General features: G+C 39.4%; 1 protein-coding gene across 4 annotated transcripts in view; it reads left to right on the top strand.

Moving 5' to 3' along the window:
- The window catches only part of EDA2R (ectodysplasin A2 receptor), a 44,844-nt gene extending 22,472 nt beyond the window's left edge, over positions 1-22,372 (top strand). For 2 of the 4 annotated variants that reach the window (XM_012738774.3, XM_012738773.3), the window contains 5 exons: positions 5,337-5,515; positions 6,211-6,296; positions 7,922-8,086; positions 10,859-11,251; positions 12,814-22,372. In XM_012738774.3, coding sequence (XP_012594228.1) covers positions 5,337-5,515; positions 6,211-6,296; positions 7,922-8,086; positions 10,859-11,250 — 822 coding nt within the window. In that variant the 3' untranslated portion in view covers position 11,251; positions 12,814-22,372. Of the gene's footprint in view, positions 1-5,336; positions 5,516-6,210; positions 6,297-7,921; positions 8,087-10,858; positions 12,692-12,813 lie in introns of those variants that run through there. The other 2 variants (XM_075999600.1, XM_075999598.1) reach the window with 2 other exon arrangements.
- Positions 22,373-23,767: the final 1,395 nt, after the last annotated feature.

The raw sequence follows: 23,767 nt of genomic DNA, 5'->3' as shown, positions 1-23,767 counted from the left end.
ATGAGATTTTCTAATTTTTTTATTTTAAGAGAATTTGTAATTGCTTGTTGAAATATTTTTATTATGTGTGCCTTAAGATCCTTGTCAGATAATTCCAACATCATATTTATCTAGGTGTTGGTGTTGGTTGATGGCTTTTTCTCATTAAGGTTGTGATTTTCCTGATTCTTGTTATCATGGGTGAATTTTCGTTGTATTCTGGACATTTTGTCAATTATATTGGAAGACTCAGGGTCATATTTATATCTTTTTATTTTAGCAGGCAGTTTTTTGTTTTGTTTAGCATACAGATCCCAGCCTACTTTTATGGGCTGCAATTCTAAAGATAATTTAATTTTTAGGGCCTTTGTGGTATGATTTTTGGTATGTGTGGTTTATCTGGTGCTGCCTGAGATGTGGAAGGAGTTTTCTTCGGTTAGGTCACCTGGGGCACCTACGTTGTGGTAAAGAAGTCTGAGTTGTGGGGAAGAAGGGCATTTCCCACAACAGACCAAATGTTATAGTATAATATCACTTGTCAGTTTACCCCAGCCACTTGTCTCTATGTCGGGGAGAAGAGTCTCAGATCTGCAGGACAAAGAAGTGTCTTGGGCTGGGTAATTGTGGTGAAATCCCTCTTACAGTGTCCCCTGCAGCCTTGTGTCTCTGGCTGTGGATGAAGAATCTCAGGCCCATGGGGAAGAGGCTTCCTAGGCTGGCCACTTGTAAACACTATCATTTGTGCCTCAAGTTTGCTTATTTGTGAAACAGGATAATAATGCACCTTTGTAAGGTTTTATGGATAATAAATAAATATAAAAATCCATGAGAACATGGATTTTTGTCTGATTGATTCAATCTTTAATGGCAACATTCAGAATAGCATCCTGGCATATAGTAGTTGCTTAATAAATGTTTTATGAATTAATCAATAAAGTAAAGGGGAGTGTTAACCAATCAATTAATCAATCAGCTTGTTGGTTGATTCTGAATACATGCTAGCTAGCTCCCATCACTCCCTTTTCTAGAAAGTGAATAAAAGAGTTAGGCTCAGGTCTTCTGATTCCAGTGCTCTGGGAATTGTAAAAAGTTGTTTTCCATAAGAATAAAACCTAAGATTCATTGAGGACTTACTTTGTTCTTTGAGAACTTACTATGTGCTGGGCATGGTGACAAGCACTATACACACAGAGAGACATATATATGTATACTCATTCATTTTAGGCTAATGTGTTTCATTTAATTGTGAATTTTAGGGATTGCTTCATTTTCAATCTAATATTTATACTCATGTAAAATATTTAAAATCTTCCAAAGTCAAATCTATAAAATAAAGAGCATGTTCACAAAAGTCTCACTTGTATCCTTGTCACATCCAGCATATTCCTTGCTTTCCCTCATAGATAATTCCCCTTCTCCCAATATTTTGCTTTTTTTGGTTTCATTTTAGTTTTATGACTTATCCTTCTATTGTTTATTTTTGTAATATAATCAGATGCATGTGAGTGTGTTTGTGTGAGTTAGGTAGCATTATTTCTAATTTGACTGACAAAAATTTTTAAGCCTAGTGACTTGCTCAGGGTTTTATGACTGGACAGTGGTAGAGATGGGAGTTAAAGCAAGGACTCCTTTACCCTGGATCAGGGCTTTTCATCACTACCTTGTATTTCCTATTACTTTGATTCTCAGAGCATGCTATAAAGCAAATATGGCAGCTAACACCGTTCTGATGGTACACATAAGGCAGCAGAGGCTCCAAGAAGCCCGTTGATTTCCAAAAAAAACATGAGTGAAATGGCTAGGGCCTGTGTCAGACCCTAATACTTATCAGAGTTAGGTTTTGGTGGATGAGATAATTTTGAGTGGGGCTGTAAGGCATTGAATGAGGCCTGAGTCAGCAAACAAAGGGACAGGATATAGTAGGAGTGTTTAGAAGCTGGCTGATGCTCACTTTTCCCAACCTCTGGGAAAGTAAAGTTTTTCGAGTGTATTAGTTCAGGTAATGCTAACTGCTGTAACAAAGAAATACTAAAATTTGGTGACATAACAGATTATGAGTTTATTTCTGACTCTAACTCCAGTCAAGTTTGGGAAGTGGGAGGATTTTTCTCGGTCATTCAGGGACCCAGGCTTATGAAGGCTCTGTCATTTTTTAAAACAGCTTTATTAAAACATAGTTCACATACCATAAAATTTGTCCATTTAAAGTGTATAATTTAATGGTTTTTGGTATATTGCATTATTAATTTTTAACAATTATGGCTAAATATATAATATCAAATTTGCTATTTTAACCATTTAAAATGTATAATTCAACGGCATTAATCACATTCAAAATGTTGTGCAACCATCACCACTATGTTTCCAAGACATTTTCATCACCCCAAACAGAAACTCTGTACCCATTAAGAAATAAATCTCCATTCCCCCTTCCCCAATGCCCCTGGTACCCTCTACCCTCTAATCTACTTTCTTTTTACACTTAAATATATCCACCCACTGACTTCCAGTCTCTGCAGTTTCTGAATAAAAATTGTTTTTTTACAAAAGAAAACATTAATCAAAAGAAAGCTAGAGAAAACTCAGTTTTTAATCTTATTGAGGATGCCTTGTACTTGACAAGTCATTTCACTGTTGCAGCTTTCAATATTTTCTTATTGTCTTTGACTATCAACATTTTGTTTATATGTTTCAGTGTGGGCCTCTTCAAGTTTATCCTACTTGGAGATATACTTGAGCATCTTGGAAGTGTAAATTTATGTGTTTAACCAAATTTGGGAAGTTTTCAGCCATTATTTCCTCAAATATTCTTTCTCCCGCTCTATCTCTCTCTTTTCCTGGTGGGACTTCCATATTGTATATATTGGTCAAATTGGTGGTGTCCTATAGTTTCCTTAGGTTTTTGCCTACTTTCTTTTCTTCAGACATGATAATTTCAATTGTCCTGCCTTCAACTTTGCTTATTCTTTCTTCTTCTTTTTTTTTTTTTGAGACAGAGTCTCACTTTGTTGTCCAGGCTAGAGTGAGTGCCATGGCGTCAGCCTAGCTCACAGCAACCTCAAACTCCTGGGCTCAAGCGATCCTGCTGCCTCAGCCTCCCGAGTAGCTGGGACTACAGGCATGCACCTCCATGCCCAGCTAATTTATATATATATATATCAGTTGGCCAATTAATTTATTTCTATTTATAGTAGAGACGGGGTCTCGCTCTTGTTCAGGCTGGTTTTGAACTCCTGACCTGGAGCAATCCGCCCGCCTCGGCCTCCCAGAGAGCTAGGATGACAGGCGTGAGCCACCGCGCCCGGCCTTATTCTTTCTTCTACTTACTCAAATCCTCTAGTGATTTTTTTTCATTTCAGTTACTTTGCTTTAATTTTCAGCTTCAGTACTTTTGTTAGGTCCTTTTAAAATAATTGATATTGATATTATATCAATTATCATTAAATTATATTAATTTAATAATTAAACTAATTATATCAATTGTTATTAAATAATAATTAAATTAATTATATCAATTATTATTAAATAATTATTGATATTCTCATTTTGTTCAAACATTTATTTCCTGATTTCTTTTTGTTCTTCGTCCATGTTTTTCTTTGAGCATATGTAAGATAGTTCTTTTAGTCTTTGTCTAGTAAGTGTAATGTCTGAGTTTTCTCAAGTACAGTTTCTGTTTTTTTTCCTTTGAATGGGCCACACTTTCCTATTTCTTTTCATGCTTTGTGATTTTTTTGTTGTTGTTGAAAACTGGACATTTTTTTATTGTAATATAGTAACTCTGGAAGTCAGATTCTCTCCTTTCCCCATATTTACCTGTTTTTTTTTTCCTTTTACATTTTGTACTGTTGAAGGCTATTGTAGTCCATCTGTTTAGGTATTTTTCCAAACTATTTTTGCAAAGAGACACTATCCCTTGTCATGTGTGGTCATTAAAATCTGTGTTAATTTAGCTTGTGTTCAGCTAATGTTTTGACAGAGATTTCTTTGAATTCCAGAAGTTTTAAAAAATGAACAATAACAACAACAAAAAAGTTACACATCTCCCTTTCTTTGTAGATTGGCTCTGTGCTGGGGCACTTAGCCAGACTTGCACTTAGCTTAGGCTAACATATAAGCCCAACATGTAAGCCTTGGGTCTGCACTAGTATATTCTGAGCATCTGTCTTTTCCTGGACATACATGTGACCTTCAAAATTCCTCCATATACATGGATGCTTTCAAATGTTCTTATTTCTCAAAGAATTTCCCCCAGCTTTTGCTCTCAGATTCAGGCAACCTGTTGTATGTCTTTTTGCTCTATGCATCTTTGGTTTGTTAGTTGCCTTGCAGCATTTTGAAACAATGCTCATTGCATTTTCAGTCTATATTCTGAATTGAGTGACATATAGATGAGCACCTTGTATCAGTCCTTCAGGTAGCCCCATTCAGGTCAGAACAGACATACACAATAATTTCTGAATAAGTTTTGCTTGCTCACTTTGGAACCAAGGATGAGAGTCTCAAACTGGGAACACAGGCTGATGTTACTTTAAGACTTCTACCACTTTAGGACTGCCACTGATCTTGGGTGAAGTATGTGACAAGGGCAAGTAAAAATACCACAGAACTTTCCTATCATTTTCAAGTGGACTTTTTCTTAATTCAGCATTTGCTTGGTTGATATAAACCTTTGACTGTTTTCTGGAGTCTGACAACATTGGGTCTGACAGTTTCTACTTATTTTTCTGTTTCTGGGGGAAAATAAGAGCTTGAAGCTGCCTATTCCTCCATTTCACTGCCTTCCTCTGTCATTTTTAATATATTGATTCCAAGGTTTCCCTGGGTGTCAACATGCACCAGAAAATGAAAATATAAAGAATATTAAGTAGAACACACGAGGTGTTTTGGGTCCAGGACTGTGAGTGGCATACATATCATTTTTATACATAGTCCATTGGCTAGAAATCAGGCATGTGGCCCCACTTAACTGCAGTGGCTTTATGAAGTGTCTGGTGGTGGTGTTCCCAGGAGAAATTGAGAATAGTTTTGGTGAACCATCATCCAACTTCTGCTACAACTAGCAAATAGCTAATATCCCTTGACAATTAGAGTTGTATCTCTGAGAAAGAGCTATGACTGGTACCAGGCAGGTGCCTTGTTCCTATTGAGGTTAGGTTGTCAGAGCTGGAAGAATCTGTAGAGACCATCTATTTCAATCTCCTCGGGTGTTAGGACCTCTTGATTTTATGACCTGATAATGGGGTTGCAACTTGTAGTTTGAAAAATACTATTCTATACCATGTCTACTTGTCCCATAGCTGATCCTCTCTCCAAGCTCCTATAGAGCAATGTTAATGATTCCCATCTCTCTGCAGGATTGTGGTTATGGAGAGGGTGGTGACGCATACTGCACAACCTGCCCCCCTCGCAGGTACAAAAGCAGCTGGGGCCACCACAGATGTCAGACTTGCATCACCTGTGCCGTCATCAATCGTGTTCAGAAGGCCAACTGCACAGCTACCTCTAATGCTGTCTGTGGGGACTGTCTGCCCAGGTGAGCCTGTTGTATCAGCCAAGCTCTTCTAGGCCTTTTCTAGCCTTTGGAAGTCTCTCTCATCCTCACCTCTCAGAACCTACTTAAAGTATTCTAACTGTCCATATCATATTCTTTTTAAGTACTCAAAAGAAAGAAACAATATCTTCCCAAGATCTCTCTATAAAGTGCCTAGCACATTGTGAGCCACAGATGAGTATTTAACAGCTTTTTCATCATGCTGGCACTCTTAGTCCAGGCCCAAAATTCAAGGTCAATTTTACTGTAGACCTAAAATAAATTATGAAGCAATTGGTTGCAAAGCAGTGCTCTCCTCTTTTGTGGGATTAGCTTTCCTTTTGGCTATAGGGAAGACAGTTTTTCCATGGACCAGGGTGGGGGTGGTTTAGAGATGATTCAAGTACATTACATTTATTGTGTACTTTATGTCTATTATTATTACATTGTAGTATACAATGAAATGATACAACTCACCATAGGTTGGGGACCCCTGCTATAGGGTATGGTGAATAGAGGAAGCAGAGTGCCTGGGCCTCTGAATCAGTATCAGACACAGAGGCAGTGAGCTCACAAGGAGGGGTAGGTGCTGACTTTAGTAGGACAACTCTTAGAAGCTGCCTATGATCCCAGGAAGAACTAGTCCAAGTGTGTCGCTTGTTTGATCACTCTGTCATTTCTAATTGCTCTGATCACAGGTTCTACCGAAAGACACGCATTGGAGGCCTGCAGGACCAAGAGTGCATACCATGCACAAAGCAGACCCCCACATCTGAAGTTCAGTGTGTGTATCCAGTTCTCCTCTCCTCATTCCTCCTCAACCCATCAGGTGGCAGCAAGATAGGGTAGTAAAGACTTTCCCTATCCTCTCCTATCCCTTCTTGTAGAATGACAAGGGAATTAGTTAGATTAAAATCCTGGTTTCACAACATATTATCTATGTAACCCTCTGTAAATCATTCAAGCTAATTCAATCTCATTTGCCTCATCTGAAAAAAATGTGACTTGTGGTAATTATTTTTCTTTTTTCTTTTCTTCATACCTTATGGGATGGCTGTCTAGGTATAATGAAATAATGGATATTAGCAATTATTGTATAAATTATAATGTGTACACTTATGAAGTATTATTAATTACTATATGAAATGTATAGGAGTCCCTAGGGCTTAAACCTTATAAAAGGCTGAATGAAGAACTAGAGTTTAATCTATACACATATCATTATCCATTTACTGGTTTGCCTGTTGTTTTTGTCTATATACCATCTATCTAGCTACTCACATGTTTTTTTAATTATTATTTTTTATAATCATGAAATATTTCAAGCATATATAAATATTTAAAAATGCAGAAAAATATAAAATAAAATTCATAGTTACCCAATATCCATAATTAATAAATCTTAATGTTTTATATATTTGCTTCAGATTTTTTTAAAAAGAACAAAAATTCCACAGGTATAATTGAATTCCCTTTTAGATCCTCTGTGAGTCCCATTTTCTCCGTACCTCCCCAGATACAACCTCTATCCTGAAATTGTATGTATTCTGTTGGTAGATTATGCCACAGTAACAAACCCCCAAATCTCAGTGACTTAATACAATAAAAGTTTATTTTTCACTATGTGAGGGTCTTCCTTCATCATGTGACTATGCCTTCTAGACTATGTGGCTTCCAAGTCGATATGACAAGGGAAGAGATGGAGGAGACATACTGGATCTTAACTGACTCAGTCTGGAAGTGACACACATTATTTCCACTCACAGTCCATTGGCCAGAAGTACTCTGATGGCCTTATTGCAAGGGCGTAAGGGAATGCAGGGGAGTATGTGGATAATTGGTGAGCACTATGCCCCTGCCATACTCTCTACTAACGTTTTCATAATTGTATTTTTGTGATATATGTACATATTCATAAACACTATATGCTATTATATATTTTATAATGGTTTATACAAATGATATCAAGCTGTATATTCTCTTTCCCAAATTTGCTTTTTTCTTCTCTGGATTATTTATATTAATCCATAAAGACCTTTTCTTTAAGTGCTATATACTTGGATCTTAGGATTATATCATGACTTACTTATCCTGTGCTCTACTGATGAACATTTTAGCTTGTTTCTATTTTTCTAGGTCGTATAATTAGATGTGGCATGGAAAGACCATAGGATATGTGCATCTTCAATTAATTGTTCTAATTTATGCCATACCAGCAGCATATGCAAGTTTCTCTGCTTTTTTCTTTATAATTTTGCCTGCTCGACAAAGAAGTAAAACTAGCATAGCAGGCCTAATTGGGAACGGCCCTAGGGAGAGGAGTGATAGCCTGAGGAAGTTCAGGCCCAGCATCAAGCTGACTGTTAACCACCCACACTGACTGACATGCTCTACGTTTTTGTCTCACAGGTGCCTTCCAGTTGAGCTTAGTGAAGGCAGATGTACCCACAGTGCCCCCTCAGGAGGCCACACTTGTTGCACTGGTGAGCAGTCTGCTAGTGGTGTTTACCCTGGCCTTCCTGGGGCTCCTCTTCCTCTACTGCAAGCAGTTCTTCAGCAGACATTGCCAGCGTGGTAAGGGTGGCTGCTTCACATTTCACATGAATCAAGAACAAGCTGTTATTGGAAGAAGAGAGGATTTTCTGGGGTTGAGAGTTGATGGGCCTTTCCTACCATGCTGGAAAACCTCAAGGATAGTCTTCTGTTGGCCAGTAGAACTATCAGGGATAGCAACAGAAAGCATGGGACTTCAGAGATGACTAAGGCAGACACCGAGAGTTTAGGGGACCTTGTTCATTAGGTTTTAGGGATTCATGCAGGAGTACAGCATAGTGGGAAATCCCTTAGGAAAGGAATCTTGAGACCTAGGTTCTAAATCTACCTGTAAATCACTGTGTAACCTTAGACAAGTGATCTAGCCTCTTTGGGTCTCTTTCTTCCCAATCTTTAAAAGGACAGGTAGGATTGAGTTAGTTGGTTTTAAGTTCTTTTCCAATTCTGCATATCTATACTAGTAGATATAGATTATGGAACATGTCAGGAATGGAGGAAGGCCTGGCTATATCTGAGACATGACTATAATAAAAGTGAATGAGGTCTACGGAAACTTCTGTATAAATTATTCAGTATAATAATTCCCCAAATGGGGGTAACTAAAAGCCAAGTGTCCAGAGGAGTTGGCAACCTAGACTTTTTTCCCCAGGCAGTATTGATACCTAAAGAGATCTGACACAGCCCATACTAGATGGCCATGTAAAATTTCAGATGAAACGTCATATTTAAAGTCATAATAACATTGTGATATGTATGTAGCATAACTTCAGCTATTAGACAAGAATGTAGGGCAGAAAGTCCAGCTCACTGAAGGCAAAGATTGGGGAGGTGGGATGGTGGCTGCTCAGGACCAGATAAGGGGTAAGAACACTAGCCAAAACTACTGGGGTTCAGTGTAGTTTCAGTGCCATTAAGGAAACTGAGAGCTAGGCAGGGACACCAAAACAGGAACTCAGACTAGTGAATGGAGTTGACTTAGTAAGGAAGAGGATAAAGTGTACTAGATACAAGGCTGCTCAGGGCATCTCATCAGCTCACTGGATACTGTGTCCAAAGCAACTCTATCTATGTGAGAATTTTCCTCTTATATGGACATGCCTTGGTCAGTTTGTCTCTAGGGTCTGCCATATGATCTTGAAAAAGCCTCACAGGTATATTTGGCTGTACCCCTGGCTTAAGTGAAGATAAATCAAGCATTTTATGGGCAGCAGGATACAAAGGGAACACTGTTGTCGCTTTATGACCCTTCTAAAACTCTACTTCTATCTCCTACCTTTTGGTGGCTCCTGGGACATTGGGACCTTGTAGCTCACAGTGGACCATCCTGTCTCTGACTTTGGAGGTCAGTGTCTCAGATAAGAGCTGTTGCCCAGTCCCTGAGCATGGGCATGAAACATGGGTAATGAGTCATTTGGGGCTCAGTGCCCAGCAAGATGAAGATGAAGGAACATCAGAGCTGCCTGTCTCTCTCCTCCTCCCTCAGGAGAAGAGAGATGGGTAACCCTTCTCTGTTCCTCATCTATCCTCAGGGTAATAATGTGGTACTCTTTTCAGAATATGAGGGCATGCAGCTTCCTCATGGCCTTCATAGGGAGAAAGAAGGCTAGATATTTCCTCATTTGGGGAAGGTGTTTATCAATAGTCACTGACTTATACACATACTGGAGCTGTGTAGGTGATATTAATGTGTGAATTAGCTGCAATGTAAGGTATAAGAGAGAGGAGTAGGGACTGTGGAAAACTAGAGAGCATACCTCCTAACTAAAAGGGGAATTTACCACTTAGCTCCAGCTCTTTGTTATCATGTGGGAATATTCGGTGTTGCAAAATCCCAATTTCCAAGAGAATCCAGAAATCTGGATTTTTGTGTGAAATCGTGTTAAACATTAGAAATTAATTTGAATAAAGAACAAAATCACAACCATAGTGGGGAGGTCAAACAACACACATCACATAGGCTCTCAGTTTGTAACCTGATGTTGAATCAGACTTAGGCATGAAGGGTGTATTACTGTTCTATCATTGCCATAACATATTACCACACATTTAATAGCTTATTATCTCACAATTTCCTCAGCTCAGAAGTTCAGCACGCTGTGCTGGGTCTCTGCTTAGAGTCTCTCAAGGCCAAGACCAAGATGTTGGCAGGGTTGTATTCTTTTTCTGGAGGCTCCTTTCTGGAGGGGAGAATCTGTTTCCTTGATCATTCCAGCAGATGGCAGAATTCAGTTGCATGCAGTTATAGGACTTAGGTCACATTTCCTTGCTGTCTGTGAGCTGAAGGCCATTCCCACCTTCTAGATGCTGCTCACATTCTTTAGCTCATAGCTCTCTTCTATTTTCAAGACTAGCAGTGGAGTGTTGAATTTTTCTCATACTACATCTCTCTGATACTCTGTCTCTTCTGCCTTCCTTTTCTGCTTTTAAGGACACATGATTACATTGGACCCATTTGGATAATCCAGGATGATCTCCCTATTTTAAGATCCATCACCTTAATTCCTCCTGAAAAGTCCCTTTTGTCATATAACATAATATGCAGAGATATAACACCAGGAAATGAAGATTGTGGCGGGGGAGGGTCAAAATTCTGTTTTCCACAAAGGGTTTCTCTTTCTCTGAATGTAAGTATATTTCTCAACTGTGTCACTTCAGCCTGGTGCTAAGGTGCTCTGGTCCTCAGGGAAGGGAAGGGGAGGACCACCTCCCAGATCCCTCCCTTATCTGAGGGACCAGGTGCCCTGCTGAGAATTGCCTCTGCCTTTGGGTGACCCAGTGACTTTCTGCTTTGAGTTGCAGGAGATTCGCTGCAGTTTGAGATTGATGAAGCAGCAGAGGAGGAATCGCTCTTCCCCATGCCACCTGGCCAGGAGACCAACCCTGAGTCCACAGTGAGTGAGAGCACCTTTGAGACCCAGCCACTTAACCCCATCCTGGAGGACGACTGCAGCTCGACTCGTGGCTTCCCCACACAGGAGTCCTTTACCATGGCCTCCTGCGCCTCAGAGAGCCACTCCCACTGGGTCCACAACCCCATTGAATGCACAGAGCTGGACCTGCAAAAGTTTTCCAGCTCTGCCTCCTATATTGGAGCTGAGACGTTGGGGGAAAAAACAGCTGAAAGCTCTGGAGACAAGCTGGAGCTCAATGCGCCCTTTGAAGTTCCCCACCCTCAGCACTACTGAGGTGAGCTAGAAAGGTGGGGCAGAAAAACCCCAAATTAGGGACTACCCTCAAAAAATTCCCCTCTGGAGTGCTACTGCTCAGTAGGGCTAGGGATGAAAGAATAGCAGCAAGCTAAGAATACTGGTGGGTGAAGGGATAACAGTGCTGGTGTTAATCTTTTAAGCCAGTCAGAAATCATACTTCTTGGGCCTGCAATTATCACGGAACTGGCTAGGTTGTCATGACATTAGTCTGTACATTCTGGCCTGTTACAAGCTCTCTCAGAACTCCTTCATGTGTACAAGCAGAGTAGCACAGCAGAAAAAACATACAAGCCTGATCATCCGACAGCCCTATATTTCAAATTGACTTTCATTCCTTAATAGCTATATAAAGCTTATATAAATCCTTTCACCTATCTGAGCCTCAAAGCATTCATCTGTAAAAAGTAGAAAGCACTATATATCTCATAAGTTATTATGAGTGTTGAATGAAAAATGCATGCACAAATACCTTTTACAGTGTCTGATGCCTTAGAGATGTTTAAACTATGTTAGTTTTTCATTCCCTTTCCTGCCCCAGTCATAATTTACATATCCCTTCTACATCCACTACATTCATTTGATCTTCATAACAGCCTTTCTGGTTGGCAGATCAGGGTGTATTAGCCTCATTTTACAGAGGTAGGAAATGAGATGCAGAGATGGAAAGCAATTTGCTCAAAGTCACAAAGCAAATCAGTGACAGAACTGGGCTAGAAGCCATGTTTGGGGGCTCCATTTTAGAGTTCATCCAACTCCACCTCTGCAACTATCCCATAGTCAATGTTATTTTTTCAAAGTAGTGTGAGGCAGTATGAGGCAAGAGTGTGAGTATATTCCTATTTTTCAAATAGCCAACTACCTTTCACTGCCCATTTGCATATTTCTTCAGCCAATACATTTCCGGGTTCCCCAATGACTTTCCCCCTGCCTATATCCTACCTAGGAAAATGGAACAATGTACATTAGAAAGCCAAGACTGGTATCAAATCAGTGTGCCTAGATACCTTCAAGGTTACCTAGTCCATTCCCTACCCAAGGCCTTCAATCAATGCTTGGGTTCCTTTTATAATATCCTCACCAAGTGTTTGCATAGTCCTTGCTCACATACTTGCAGTGGCAGAGAGCTCACTATTGCTGAATATATATTATAACTATGACTGGTGGATTTGAGCTCAATATAAAGAGAAAACTTTCTGTCTTTCTGGGTGTCCTGGCTCTGTTCCTTGGGCCAGACAGATCTCATCTGCTTCCTATGCTTTGTGATAGCCCTGCAGATGTTTAAAGAAAGTATATCCCTTCTGAAAAACACCACTTTAGGTTCCTTTAAAAATATGTGGAGCTTAGAAGTCAACCAAGTTTCATAAGGAATGGTTTTGCCAATGTAGAATAGGGTAGAATTGTCATCTCCCTAGCTAGGTGATGGATTTGTGCTATTGCATCCTAAGCTGTTGGCCTAACACATGATTGTGGGGTGTAGGGATGGGTGGGAGCTAGTGAGATTTCCCCACAGGTTTCTAACTTGCTCTGCTCCCTCCTTAGGTCTCTTGTGTTCCTGGCAGCCTTGCCCAGTTGTTCTCTCTGGAGTCTCTTGCCTTGTTTCTACACCACAACAGCAGCAAGAATATGGGATGTGGTATCCACAACAGCCAGTATTCTACAGATGGGGTATATTCTATCCCATACTATCAGAGGATTGATTCGCCAGCATTTTCCCAGGACTCACTTGCAGCATATCTCGCTTCCCTATTCTGGTTTGGAGAGGCAGATTACCTTGTCATGGGAGTACAAGACAGGTTCCTAGCTAAACTTGATTATAGAGAATAGGGGAGGAAATGACAATGAATGGGGTAGAGTTTTTCTGCCTGCATTTTTGGTCAGGTGAGCCTCTCAGGAACTCTATTGATACATATAACTAGCACTTTAAGGAAAAAAATCAAATCCTTCTCCCATTTTAGCTTCTTCACACTGCCTCCCTCCCAACACACACAGACACACACATACACACACATTTTGGAGGAAGCCTGGTGCTATGATTCCCCAACTCATGTCTTAGGTTTCTGTGACTGTAACAGCTCTGGAGCCAGCAAATTTGCTAGGATCTTCATCCCCACAAATAGGTCTCCACCCTTCTTTTGTGGGGATTCAAATTAATGTCTTTTTGATCTTTAAAATAGTCCTTCCTAAGGGTTCCGTTCATTTTTATTTACCTTGTACTTTTGCCTCTTTTTTTTTCCTTCCTGATTCCTGGTCTTCTAAAGCTCAAAAGTCAGTGTCTATATTCCCAGGACCAAATCAGAGCTCAGATATTTGGTCTTTGGGATGACAGTGAAGTTCCTGAGGTCTGGGAGGCAGAAGGGCACTGAGGACATAAAGTTCTCACTGAGGCCTGGCCCTAGGGCAGCTCAGGGACCATTTGGTGCTTTCTTAGTTTAGAGGAAACAAATTAATCTCTCGAGCCCTCACTGCCAATTTCACATGCTCCTCAGCATGAAATGGAACTGCTTTCTCCATGGCTTTCTGGTGGAACAGGGCAAATGACACTCTTGGGGCTCAGGTGTGAGCATCATGAGCTGATTTTAAGTCTCCTCTTATGTTCATAATGGGCCACTTGAGCTGATATCCACTCCCTCATAGTAGGTCAGGTTTGGAAGAGAAAACTGCTCAGGTGAGTAGAGCACCTGGCTCCTTTGTTTGAAAGCAGCTTATGTAGTCCAGAATGTCGGGTGTGACTTAATTTGTAAAAAACAAGACTGGAGACAGGGCACAATTGACCTGGGTTAAGAATGCTGGAATCCACTACGTGTATGGGTGCTGTACTTTACATTTTGCAATGTGCTTTCACAGGCATCATTTCATTGGATTTTTACAGAGACCCTGATGTGGGCAAAGCAGAGATTATCATCCCCAGTTTGCAGATGAGGAACCTGAGACCCAGTGACAGAAAGTAATTGGCCTTAAATTACTCAGTGATGCAGGAATGAATAGCAAGGCTAGGTAGGATGCCTTCAGGATCTCTTTATTATCTTGAAATCTTCATTTCTGGAAGACAGTGTTTTAGGGTAGGAGTATTTTGGTTTTCCTGACATATCTGTTCCACAAACCAACTCTTTTTGGAATGAAAAGGGGTAGATATATAGACAAAACAGGCCTTGTGAATGAGGCAATATCCTTACCCACCATACAGATCTCTTCCCTCCTGTTCCTTCCTCTCCCTACTGCCAGTTTGGTACTTTCTATGCCAAGTCTTACCGCAGTGAGAAGCTAAGAGACTTTCCATTCAGCACTGTCTCACAAGAGGTCAGAAAGTGAGAAGAGTTACAAGGCCAAACAGGACTCTTTCTTCCTCTCCATCTTTTTTCACTCCTCAGGTGTGAAACAGGGGATAAAGGCTGAAGCCAGTAGGACTATCCATCCTACTTGCCCCACCTCCCTTTCTCCTTTGTGCAATTTAAGAGTCTCTGATCTTAGTTTGGGAGACTTGAGGGTTTACCTTTATTTAAATGTGGAGGGGACAATTCTCCTGTCTTTAAAAGATTGTAAATTATTTGAGTGAAAATGTCAGTAATAACACTTTGTTGCTTTATAGTTTAAAAAGGCTCATTCATAAATTATACCTATTATAAAAATAAGGAAACTCAGGCCCATATAGTAGTGACTTACTGAAAGCAGTTCATACTTGAGAAAGACAGCCTGTCCCACATAACCACTCTGCCCAACTGTGGATCCCATGACTGAGAGTAGAAGCCAGGGAAGGACAGGTAGAGCAGAAATACTCTTAGCTATGGCAGAGGGAAAGGCAGGGGTAACAAAGGGCCCTGTTATTTCTTTTCACTAGACACTGCCTAAATGATCTTTAAAAGGTCAATAAGGAACATCATTAAGAGATTGGTTAAGACAGCCCATTCCCACCACTAGGAAAAGCAACTAGCCCCATAGTTTATTGAGTACTACTGAGGCAGCAGTGTAGTTGTACATGAAAAAATAACACATGATTTCATCTGAGTCTCAGTCCAACTGGGACAAGATGAAGGGTTTGGGGGGATTTTTATTTATTTATTTTTTGCTTTTCTCTCCCTCTAACTCTCACCCCCTACAGCTTATAAGGTTTCTTCTGCCTTCTTCCAGGTTCTCCTAGGCTCACTGCACTCCCTGGATCAGCTGGAGGGTCTTGTGCATGTTTGAAGAGCAATGGTTCTAAGTTGCAGCATAGGGCAGAGCAAGCAATTTCCCTTGGGATTTCCTAGGCCTTATCCTATATCTGAGGTGATATAACTCTCCACCCCCACAAGGAAAAGGACTAAAGTGTGCCCTCTTGGAACCTTACAGAATATTTCTGAGCCAAAGTAATCTTCCTTCCAGGGCCTGGGATTCCCAAACTACCTCCCAACAGTCCCCCAAAAGACATCCCCCAAACCATTTAGAGGTGGCTGAGAGTAGAGAGGAAAGTGGTCTTGCTACATCTTTCTATTGACATGTCAGTTGGATCCCAGCTCTCCCACCATCCCTTTTTCTTTGATTCTTTGTAAACAGTCTTTTTGCCTTTAGCCCACACCTATACATCTCATGGCCAGAGAAAAACAAGCTCCTTATAGGCTGTATTCTTCTTTATTATCTCAGGATCTTTCTGAAGCATGTACAGTTAGTTCCTGGCCCACAGGTACTTAGTGGTTAATTAAGTACATTAGGCAGAATTCACTTCATCACCAGGTCCTAGGCCTGATAAAGGAGTGCTCTCTACACCAAGATTTCTGCTTTTAGTATTTTATTAAATGCCTCGTAAGCACTGATTAAGGGCCCCTAGGGTAACCCATTGATCAAGGTGCTAAAAGCACCTGGGAAAAAGCCAAAAGGTCCCTTTGTACTGGACTGGAGATGAGAAGCAATTGAATTACAAGACAACCAAGCAGCCTGGCCTCACACAGGTATTACCAAATATGTGGGAGCCAAGGTTTTAGGCTTTAGCCTTCAGGCTCTCTGCTCTTTTTTTTTTTTTTTTTTTGCCCCCTGGGACAGTTTATTCTTATCTCACTTACCTTTTTAGTTATGTCTGCACCTTCTGGTAGGGAATGAACTAGTACCCAAACAAAGGGTGATTCAGCTTGAACAGACCCCAGTTATTCAAAGGTCACCATGTGCCTGGCAGTGGTTCAAGCCCAAGTCTAACACTGCTACTCTGTGGGAAAGATAGTGATTGCAACACAATAATAATAACAATAATATGATAAAGTGACACAGTCACACCTCTTCACTGTGCCTTCTCATGGCATGAACATTGATTGTATGACCATCCCAAGCCATACCCAGAATCACGTTGGTTCCAACTTTCTCAAGTTTAACGACTGGAGTTGGCAATGGGAGGACAATGAAGTTTTGTTTTGCTTTGCTTTTTAAAGTATTTTGGGTAGAGATGAAGTGAAGGATGCTTTCCTTTTTTATAATTACTGTTTGTCCATGGCAAATGTCATATTCAAGTGTTTGCACCAGGATAGTATTTCAAAGATTTCCTTTTCATTGCTTTTAAAGTGAGGGCATCTTTGATTGAGCACTGTACTTTTATGTGTTGCCTCTACTTGGAGGATATTGGCCAGTGGAAGCACAAAGTACACTTGATAGAAACATTTTCAATATACTCTTAAGCCTAGAAAATACTTGAGTTGTCCATATTTGAACTGGCAAACAAAGTTATTTATAAGGGAGGGGAAGTGTTTGCTGGGAATGAGTTGTGTTTTTTGGTTCACTGTTTTCCTCTCCATACACCTGGACTTGGATTTTAACAGGAGGAGTCTGGGAGAGCAACTTTCCCCAGGGTTCTCAGATCCAGGCTAGATAAGGGGATCAAAACTATAATACCCCCCTCCCCAACACATAGCCCTCCCATGCTGAGATGATAATCTCTCCTGTCCTCCTTCTGCTTCCCTCTCTGCCTCACTACTTAGGTCTTTAGTGTTTTGCATTGAATGTAGGTACATTTTAATTATCTATTTTTCCTCATAAATGGGTTATTTATAGGTATTTTATTAAATCTTGAGCCATATGCATGTGTGGATACTAGATGGGTTGTGATTTTGGTTTATGATGCTCTGCAAACATTTCGTATTAGCCAATAAACAGGAATACATACAAATACCTTGTTTATTTCCCTCCTTTCAGAGAACTAGGGTTCCTCATTTGGTTGGTGTATCTTTACTCACTGAATACAGCAAGGAAATGTGTTTCTGATTATTGGATGTAGCACCAGTGGTGATCACAGTCACTGACTTGACACCCAGGAGATCTGGGTTGTAGTCTAAGCTCTCTTTTTATTTTTTAAATTGTTTATTTTTGTATACTTTATTTCAAAATATTAAGGGGGTACAAATGTTTTAGGTTACATACATCACATTTGTAATGCTTGAGTCCCAGCTATACATTTAGATTCTCAACTGGCTGCAGATGTACTAGAAACTGTTGTGTTCTGAACTAACACTTCTAGACAGGGTCCCATGGCCCCAAGAGGACTATGCATACGTCCTCTGAGGTCTACAAAATCTCTCGAAGTTTATAAGTGTGTGTGTGAGTGCTTTCATTTTGATCATAATTTTAAAAAAATACAAGCATATTCAAGCTAGACCATCTGGATGATTACCCATTAAGAGCACTGCCTTGCCAATTCAGGGTCTATATTTGCGTTTTACAATCTCATTGAATTAAAGGCACCACCTAAAGAGAAATCATTGTGAATGCTGTGCTTTACTATAATTTTATTTAATAGCTGGGCATATAAAGTTTCTTCCCATTTTCATTTTCATTTTTTTATTTCAGCATATTATTGGGGTATAAATATTTAGGTTGCATATATTCCCCTTGCCTCACCCAAGACAGAGCTTCAAGCGTGTCCATCCCCGAGATGGTATGCATCACACTAATTAGGTGTGAATATACCCATCCCCTCCTCCCCCACCACCTGCCCGACACCCGATGAATGTTACCACTATATGTGCACGTAAGTGTTGATCCGTTAATACCAATTTGATGGTGAGTACATGTGATGCTTGTTTTTCCATTCTTGTGATACTTAACTTAGTAGAATGGGTTCCAACTCCATCCAGGATAATACAAGAGGTGCTAGATCACCGTTTTTTTGTGGCTGAGTAGAACTCCATGATACACATATACCACATTTTATTAATCCACTCATGTATTAACGGGCACTTCAGTTGTTTCCACATCTTTCCAATTGTGAATTATGCTGCTATAAACATTTGAGTGCAGATGTCATTTTTATAGAATGTCTTTTTGTCCTTTGGGTAGATGCCCAGTAGTGGGATTTCTGGGTCAAATGGGAGTACTACTTGTACTCTTTCTGAGGTATATCCATATTGCTTTCCACAGAGGTTATACTAGTTTGCAGTACCACCAGCAGTGTATGAGTGTTCCTATCTCTCCACATCCATGCCAGCATTTATGGTTTTGGGACTTTTTGGATAAAGGCCATTCTCACTGAAGTTAAGTGATATCTCATTGTGGTTTTGATTTGCATTTCCCTGATGATTAGAGATGTTGAGCATTTTTTCATATGTCTGTTGACCGTTAGTCTATCTTGTTTTGAAAAGTTTCTGTTCATGTCCTTTGTCCACTTTTTGACAGGGTTGATTTTTTCTTGCTGATTTTCCTGCGTTCTATATAGATTCTAGTTATCAGTCCTTTATTGGATATGTAGCATGCAGACACTCATGATAGTTTCCTTGGGTGTGCAGAAGCTTTTTAATTGGATCAAGTCCCATTTATTTATTTTTGTTGTTGCTGTGATTGCCTTTGGGGTCTTCTTCATAAATTCTTTGCCTAGGCCAATGTCTATAAGAGTTTTTCCAACATTTTCTTCTAAAATTGATATAGTTTCATGCCTTAAGTTTATGTCTGTTATCCACTGTGAGTTGATTTTTTTAAGAGGTGAAAGGTGTGGATCCTATTTCAGTCTTCTACTTGTGGCTATCCAGTTTCCCCCACACCATTTATTGAATAAGGATTCTTTTTCCCAGTGTATGTTTTTGTCTGCTTTGTCAAAGATTAGATGGCTATATGAGGATGGTTTTATATCTGGGTTCTCAGTTATATTCCATTGGACTATGTCTCTGTTCTTGTGCCAATACCATGCTGTCTTAGTTACTATAGCCTTGTAGTATAGCTTGAGGTATGGTAAATGGATGCCTCCCAATTTGTTCTTTTGCTTAAGATAGCTTTTGCTATATAGGGTCTTCTCTAGTTCCATGTGGAGTATAGAATGATTTTTTCTATATCTATGAAAAACGTTGGTATTTTAATAGGGATTGCATTGAATCTGTAGATCACTTTGAGTAGTATAGACATTTTAACAATGTTGATTCTATTGACTCATGAGCATGGTATGGTTTTCCACCTGTTTACGCCCTCTGCTATTTCCTTCCTCAGTGTTTTGTAGCTCTCCCTGTAGAAGTCTTTCACCTCCTTAGTTAAATGTATTCCTAGGTATTTTCTTTTCTTTATTGTTATTGTGAAGGGTATTTAGTCTTTGGTTTAGTTCTCAGTTTGACTGTTGTTGGCATATAGGAAAGCTACTGATTTCTGTACATTGATTTTTGTAATCTGAGACTTTGCTGAATTTGTTTATCAATTCCAGTAGTCTCATGGCAGACTCTTTGGGGTTTCCTAAATATAAGATGATATCATCCGCAAAGATAACACCACACATTGGCAAAGATGTGAAGAAATGAGAAGTCTCATACATTGCTGGTGGGATTGTACCATGGTACAGCTACTTTTGAAAATAGTCTGGCAATTCATCTAAAAGTTAAAGCTAAAGTTACCATATGATCCAATAATTCCACTCCTAGCTATATACCCAAGATAATTTAAAACATATGTATATATACATATATATAAAATACCTGTACACAAATATTCATATAAACATTATTTATAATATTCAAAACGTGGAAACAACCCAAATGTCCATCAGCTAGTGAATGGATAAACAAGTGTGGCATATACAAATATAATGGAATACTATTCAGCAATGAAAAAAATTGAATTTCTGACACGTGGTACACCATAGGTAAATATAAAGGCATATATAAGAGACTACATATTGTTTGATTCCAATTACATAAAATATCTGTAAAAAGAAAGTTAATAGAGACAGAAAGTAGATTAGTGTTTGCTTGGGCATGAGAAAAGGGATTAAATATTAATTGGCATGAGGGATCTTATTTAGAGGATTAAAATGTCCTAAAATTGAGTTATGGTGACAGCCGCAGCACTCAATAAAGTTAATAAAATTTAATTTGCATACTTGAAATGAATGAATTTTGTAATATGTGAAATATACTTCAGTAAAGCTGTTTTTGAAAATATTTATCACTGATCTCTGAGTAGACTGTCTCTGGCCTTCCAATTTAATTACTTTCTAAACACCTGTGTTACCAAGGATGATTCCATAAATGATCTCTCTCTCTATTTCAGTTTCTCTCTTTCTCTCTCTCTCTCTCTCTCTCTCTCTCTCTCTCTCTCACACACACACACACACACACACACACACACACACACACACAGCTCTCAGTTACCCAATTCAGGGAAAAAGAAAGAAACAGATCCAGAGTCCCATTCAATTCTCTTCTTTTTGAGCTCTGTACACTCTACATAGCCTAGAGGGAAGAGGGAGAAAAAGCATGTAGGAGGAACTTAGAGGGGCAAGACTTAGGAGGTATTACTCAGACAAAAGGAAAAAGGACAGAGGAAACCACGATAGCCTTAGGGGAAGGAATAGGAAAAGAGATATTGGAAATTATTATCACAAGCTACAAACTGGCTTACTGAGGGAGCCACCACAGAATTGAGGAGGAATGACTAGTAATCTTACCAGTAGGTAAGAGGCCAGGGCTTGTGGTGTATCTGTCCTGCCTCTGTTTCAGAAAAGGCCTTCTTTTAAGCCCTACTGAGCCTTACATTTTCACCTGATAAAATTATGAATGCTGGTACAGTGGAGGAGATTATTTGAATCCTCTAATTTATTGATAATAATGAAGACAGGAAAGGTAAGCACATGGGCCACCCTTGTGTGTTTTGGAGTTGACATCAGTATGTACCTGTGTCAGTCACAGTGCAGTAAACTCCCACTCTGTACCCAGAAGGACACAAGGAAACCAGATCTATGTGAACAGTGGGTCAAAGCAACCAACAAATCATCAAGCTGTGAAATAGGGATTCTTAAGTGATTATTAATAAACCTTTTTCTTAGGGACTAGGAATATTTACATATTTCTGGGCTGGTATGACACTACTTTATGTTCCCAGTGTAATTGGCAAGTTTTTGTGTACCCAGCAGTTAGCCTTTTAAAGCATCAGAAACTGCACATACATGCCAGGAGTTCAGATGCTGCATGCCTGAACAAAATGGATCCCCACTGAGGGCAGCTTCCCAGTCACATAGCTATCATCCACAAAGCCTTTTTTTCCTTGTGGTTTCTACTGACAGCAAATTATTTTCCTTAACAGCTTTTTTTCAAGGAATAGTGTAGTTAAAGAGAAGGGGAATAAAAATTAATATTTAGTGATCATCTCTCATATGCTTTCCCACTTCCATATTTTGTCTTATTCAGTCCTCATGCTGTTCCTAGGTCATAGGTGCTCTTTATAATCTTCATTTTACAGAAGAAACTGAGGGTCACACAGGTTTAGTGATTTTCTTATAGTTATAACAGCAGTAAAGGATGTGCTGAAATTTCAGCCCAATTCTGTCTGACTCTGAGGCCCAAGCACTTTCTACTGTGCCACAGCTGCCTCTCTAAGATAAGCCTCAAAAAAGGTAATGTTTACCCTATTGAGTGCTTCATAGTGTCCAGCTTGGAAGGCTACATCAGAGAGTCTCTGTAGTAGTTTCCAGGAATCACATACTAGTTTAAAAATATCCTCAGCTCATAATATACTAATTCTCACATGGTATTAGTGACCATATTGATTAGGCTGTCTCCTTGGCCTCAATGATATGATTGAACGAGCATATAAGTGTTCTTACTTATAAGTGGGACCTAACCCATGGGTATGCATGGTCATACAGAATAGTATAATGTACATTTGAAACTCAGAAAAGGGGAGGTTGGGGGAGGTGAGGGGTAAAAAATTATTGGGTACAATGTATATTATTTGAGTAAGAGGTACACTACAAGCCCACACTTCACCACTATAAAATTCATCCATGTAACAAAACCCATTTGTGCCCCTAAATCTATTAAAATGAATTTTAAAAAGAGAAGGAGCATGTTGGAGACCTGAGTTCTTTCACCTCTACCATTCCCTAGCTTAAACAAGACTCTTCTCTTTGCTGGGCCTCAGTTTTCCCTTGGTGCACAATGGAGATTAGGCTCTACAATCTCTAGGAGCCTTTCCAACACTGTGCAATGAATGAGTCCTACCTTTACTGTAGAAAGGTAGGAAGAGGAAATCATAAAGAAGAGGAGGACAGAGAAGACAACGAGAAATGGTGACTAGAATACAAAAGTGTCAATAGTAAAGGCTTGAATCTTTTTTAATCTATAGAATTTATTGATAATCTCTATTCACTTTTATTTTTTTTTCTTTTTTTTAGCATAGCACTGAGATTTGATCTATTCACTTTTAGAATCATCTCTTTTTAATCCTGACGTTTTAATAAAATTTGATTCAATTTGCCTTTAGGGATTATTTTCAGGTTCTGAAGCTGCATCTAAGAAGGTGAGCTTCTCATAAGTAGGGCCAACAAAAAAACATAGATTGTGGTGGGCTTTTCTGATCATATGTGCTATCTATAAAATGAGATCTCATGGTTAGTAGTAAATCAGTAATGACATTAAACAACATTAAATTATTGAGAACTCTGGTATCACCAGAGATTCAAATATGCAGCTACAAGACACTCATTGAACACTAGGAAGATTCATAGAAAATAGGACATCTCTGAGACACACAGTCATCAACTTGGCCAAAGTCAAAATGAGGCAGAAAATTCTACAAGCTCCAAGATGAAAGCAACAAGTAAACTACAAAGGAAAAACCATTAGGATAATAGCAGACTTCTCAGTAAAGACTATAAGACAGAAGGGATTGGGGTTCCATTTTTAATCTTCTTAAACAAAACAACTGCCAGCCAAGAATTCTGTATCCTTCAAAAGTAAATTTCATAAGTGATGCAGAAATAAATGCTTCTCAAGACAATCAAACACAAAGGAAATTTATTACTACTTAGACCTGTCCTACAAAAAATGCTCAAAAGTGCATTATGCATGAAACAACACAATAGATACCCACCAGTGTTAAAACATCCAAAAGTGATAGTTCACAGCTCTTATAAAACAATAACACAAGATGGGAAACAAAACAATAAAGTATCACACAACATTATGAACCAAAGAGTATCCCACATATAAATACTAACACTCAACCTGAAAGGTCTGAATGTGCCACTCAAAAGACATGGACTGGTTGATGGATGAACTAGCACATC

The sequence above is a fragment of the Microcebus murinus genome, chromosome X, assembly GCF_040939455.1.
Source record: "Microcebus murinus isolate Inina chromosome X, M.murinus_Inina_mat1.0, whole genome shotgun sequence".
Taxonomy (NCBI): Eukaryota; Metazoa; Chordata; class Mammalia; order Primates; family Cheirogaleidae; genus Microcebus; species Microcebus murinus.
This window is presented reverse-complemented; position numbering and strand designations above follow the sequence as displayed.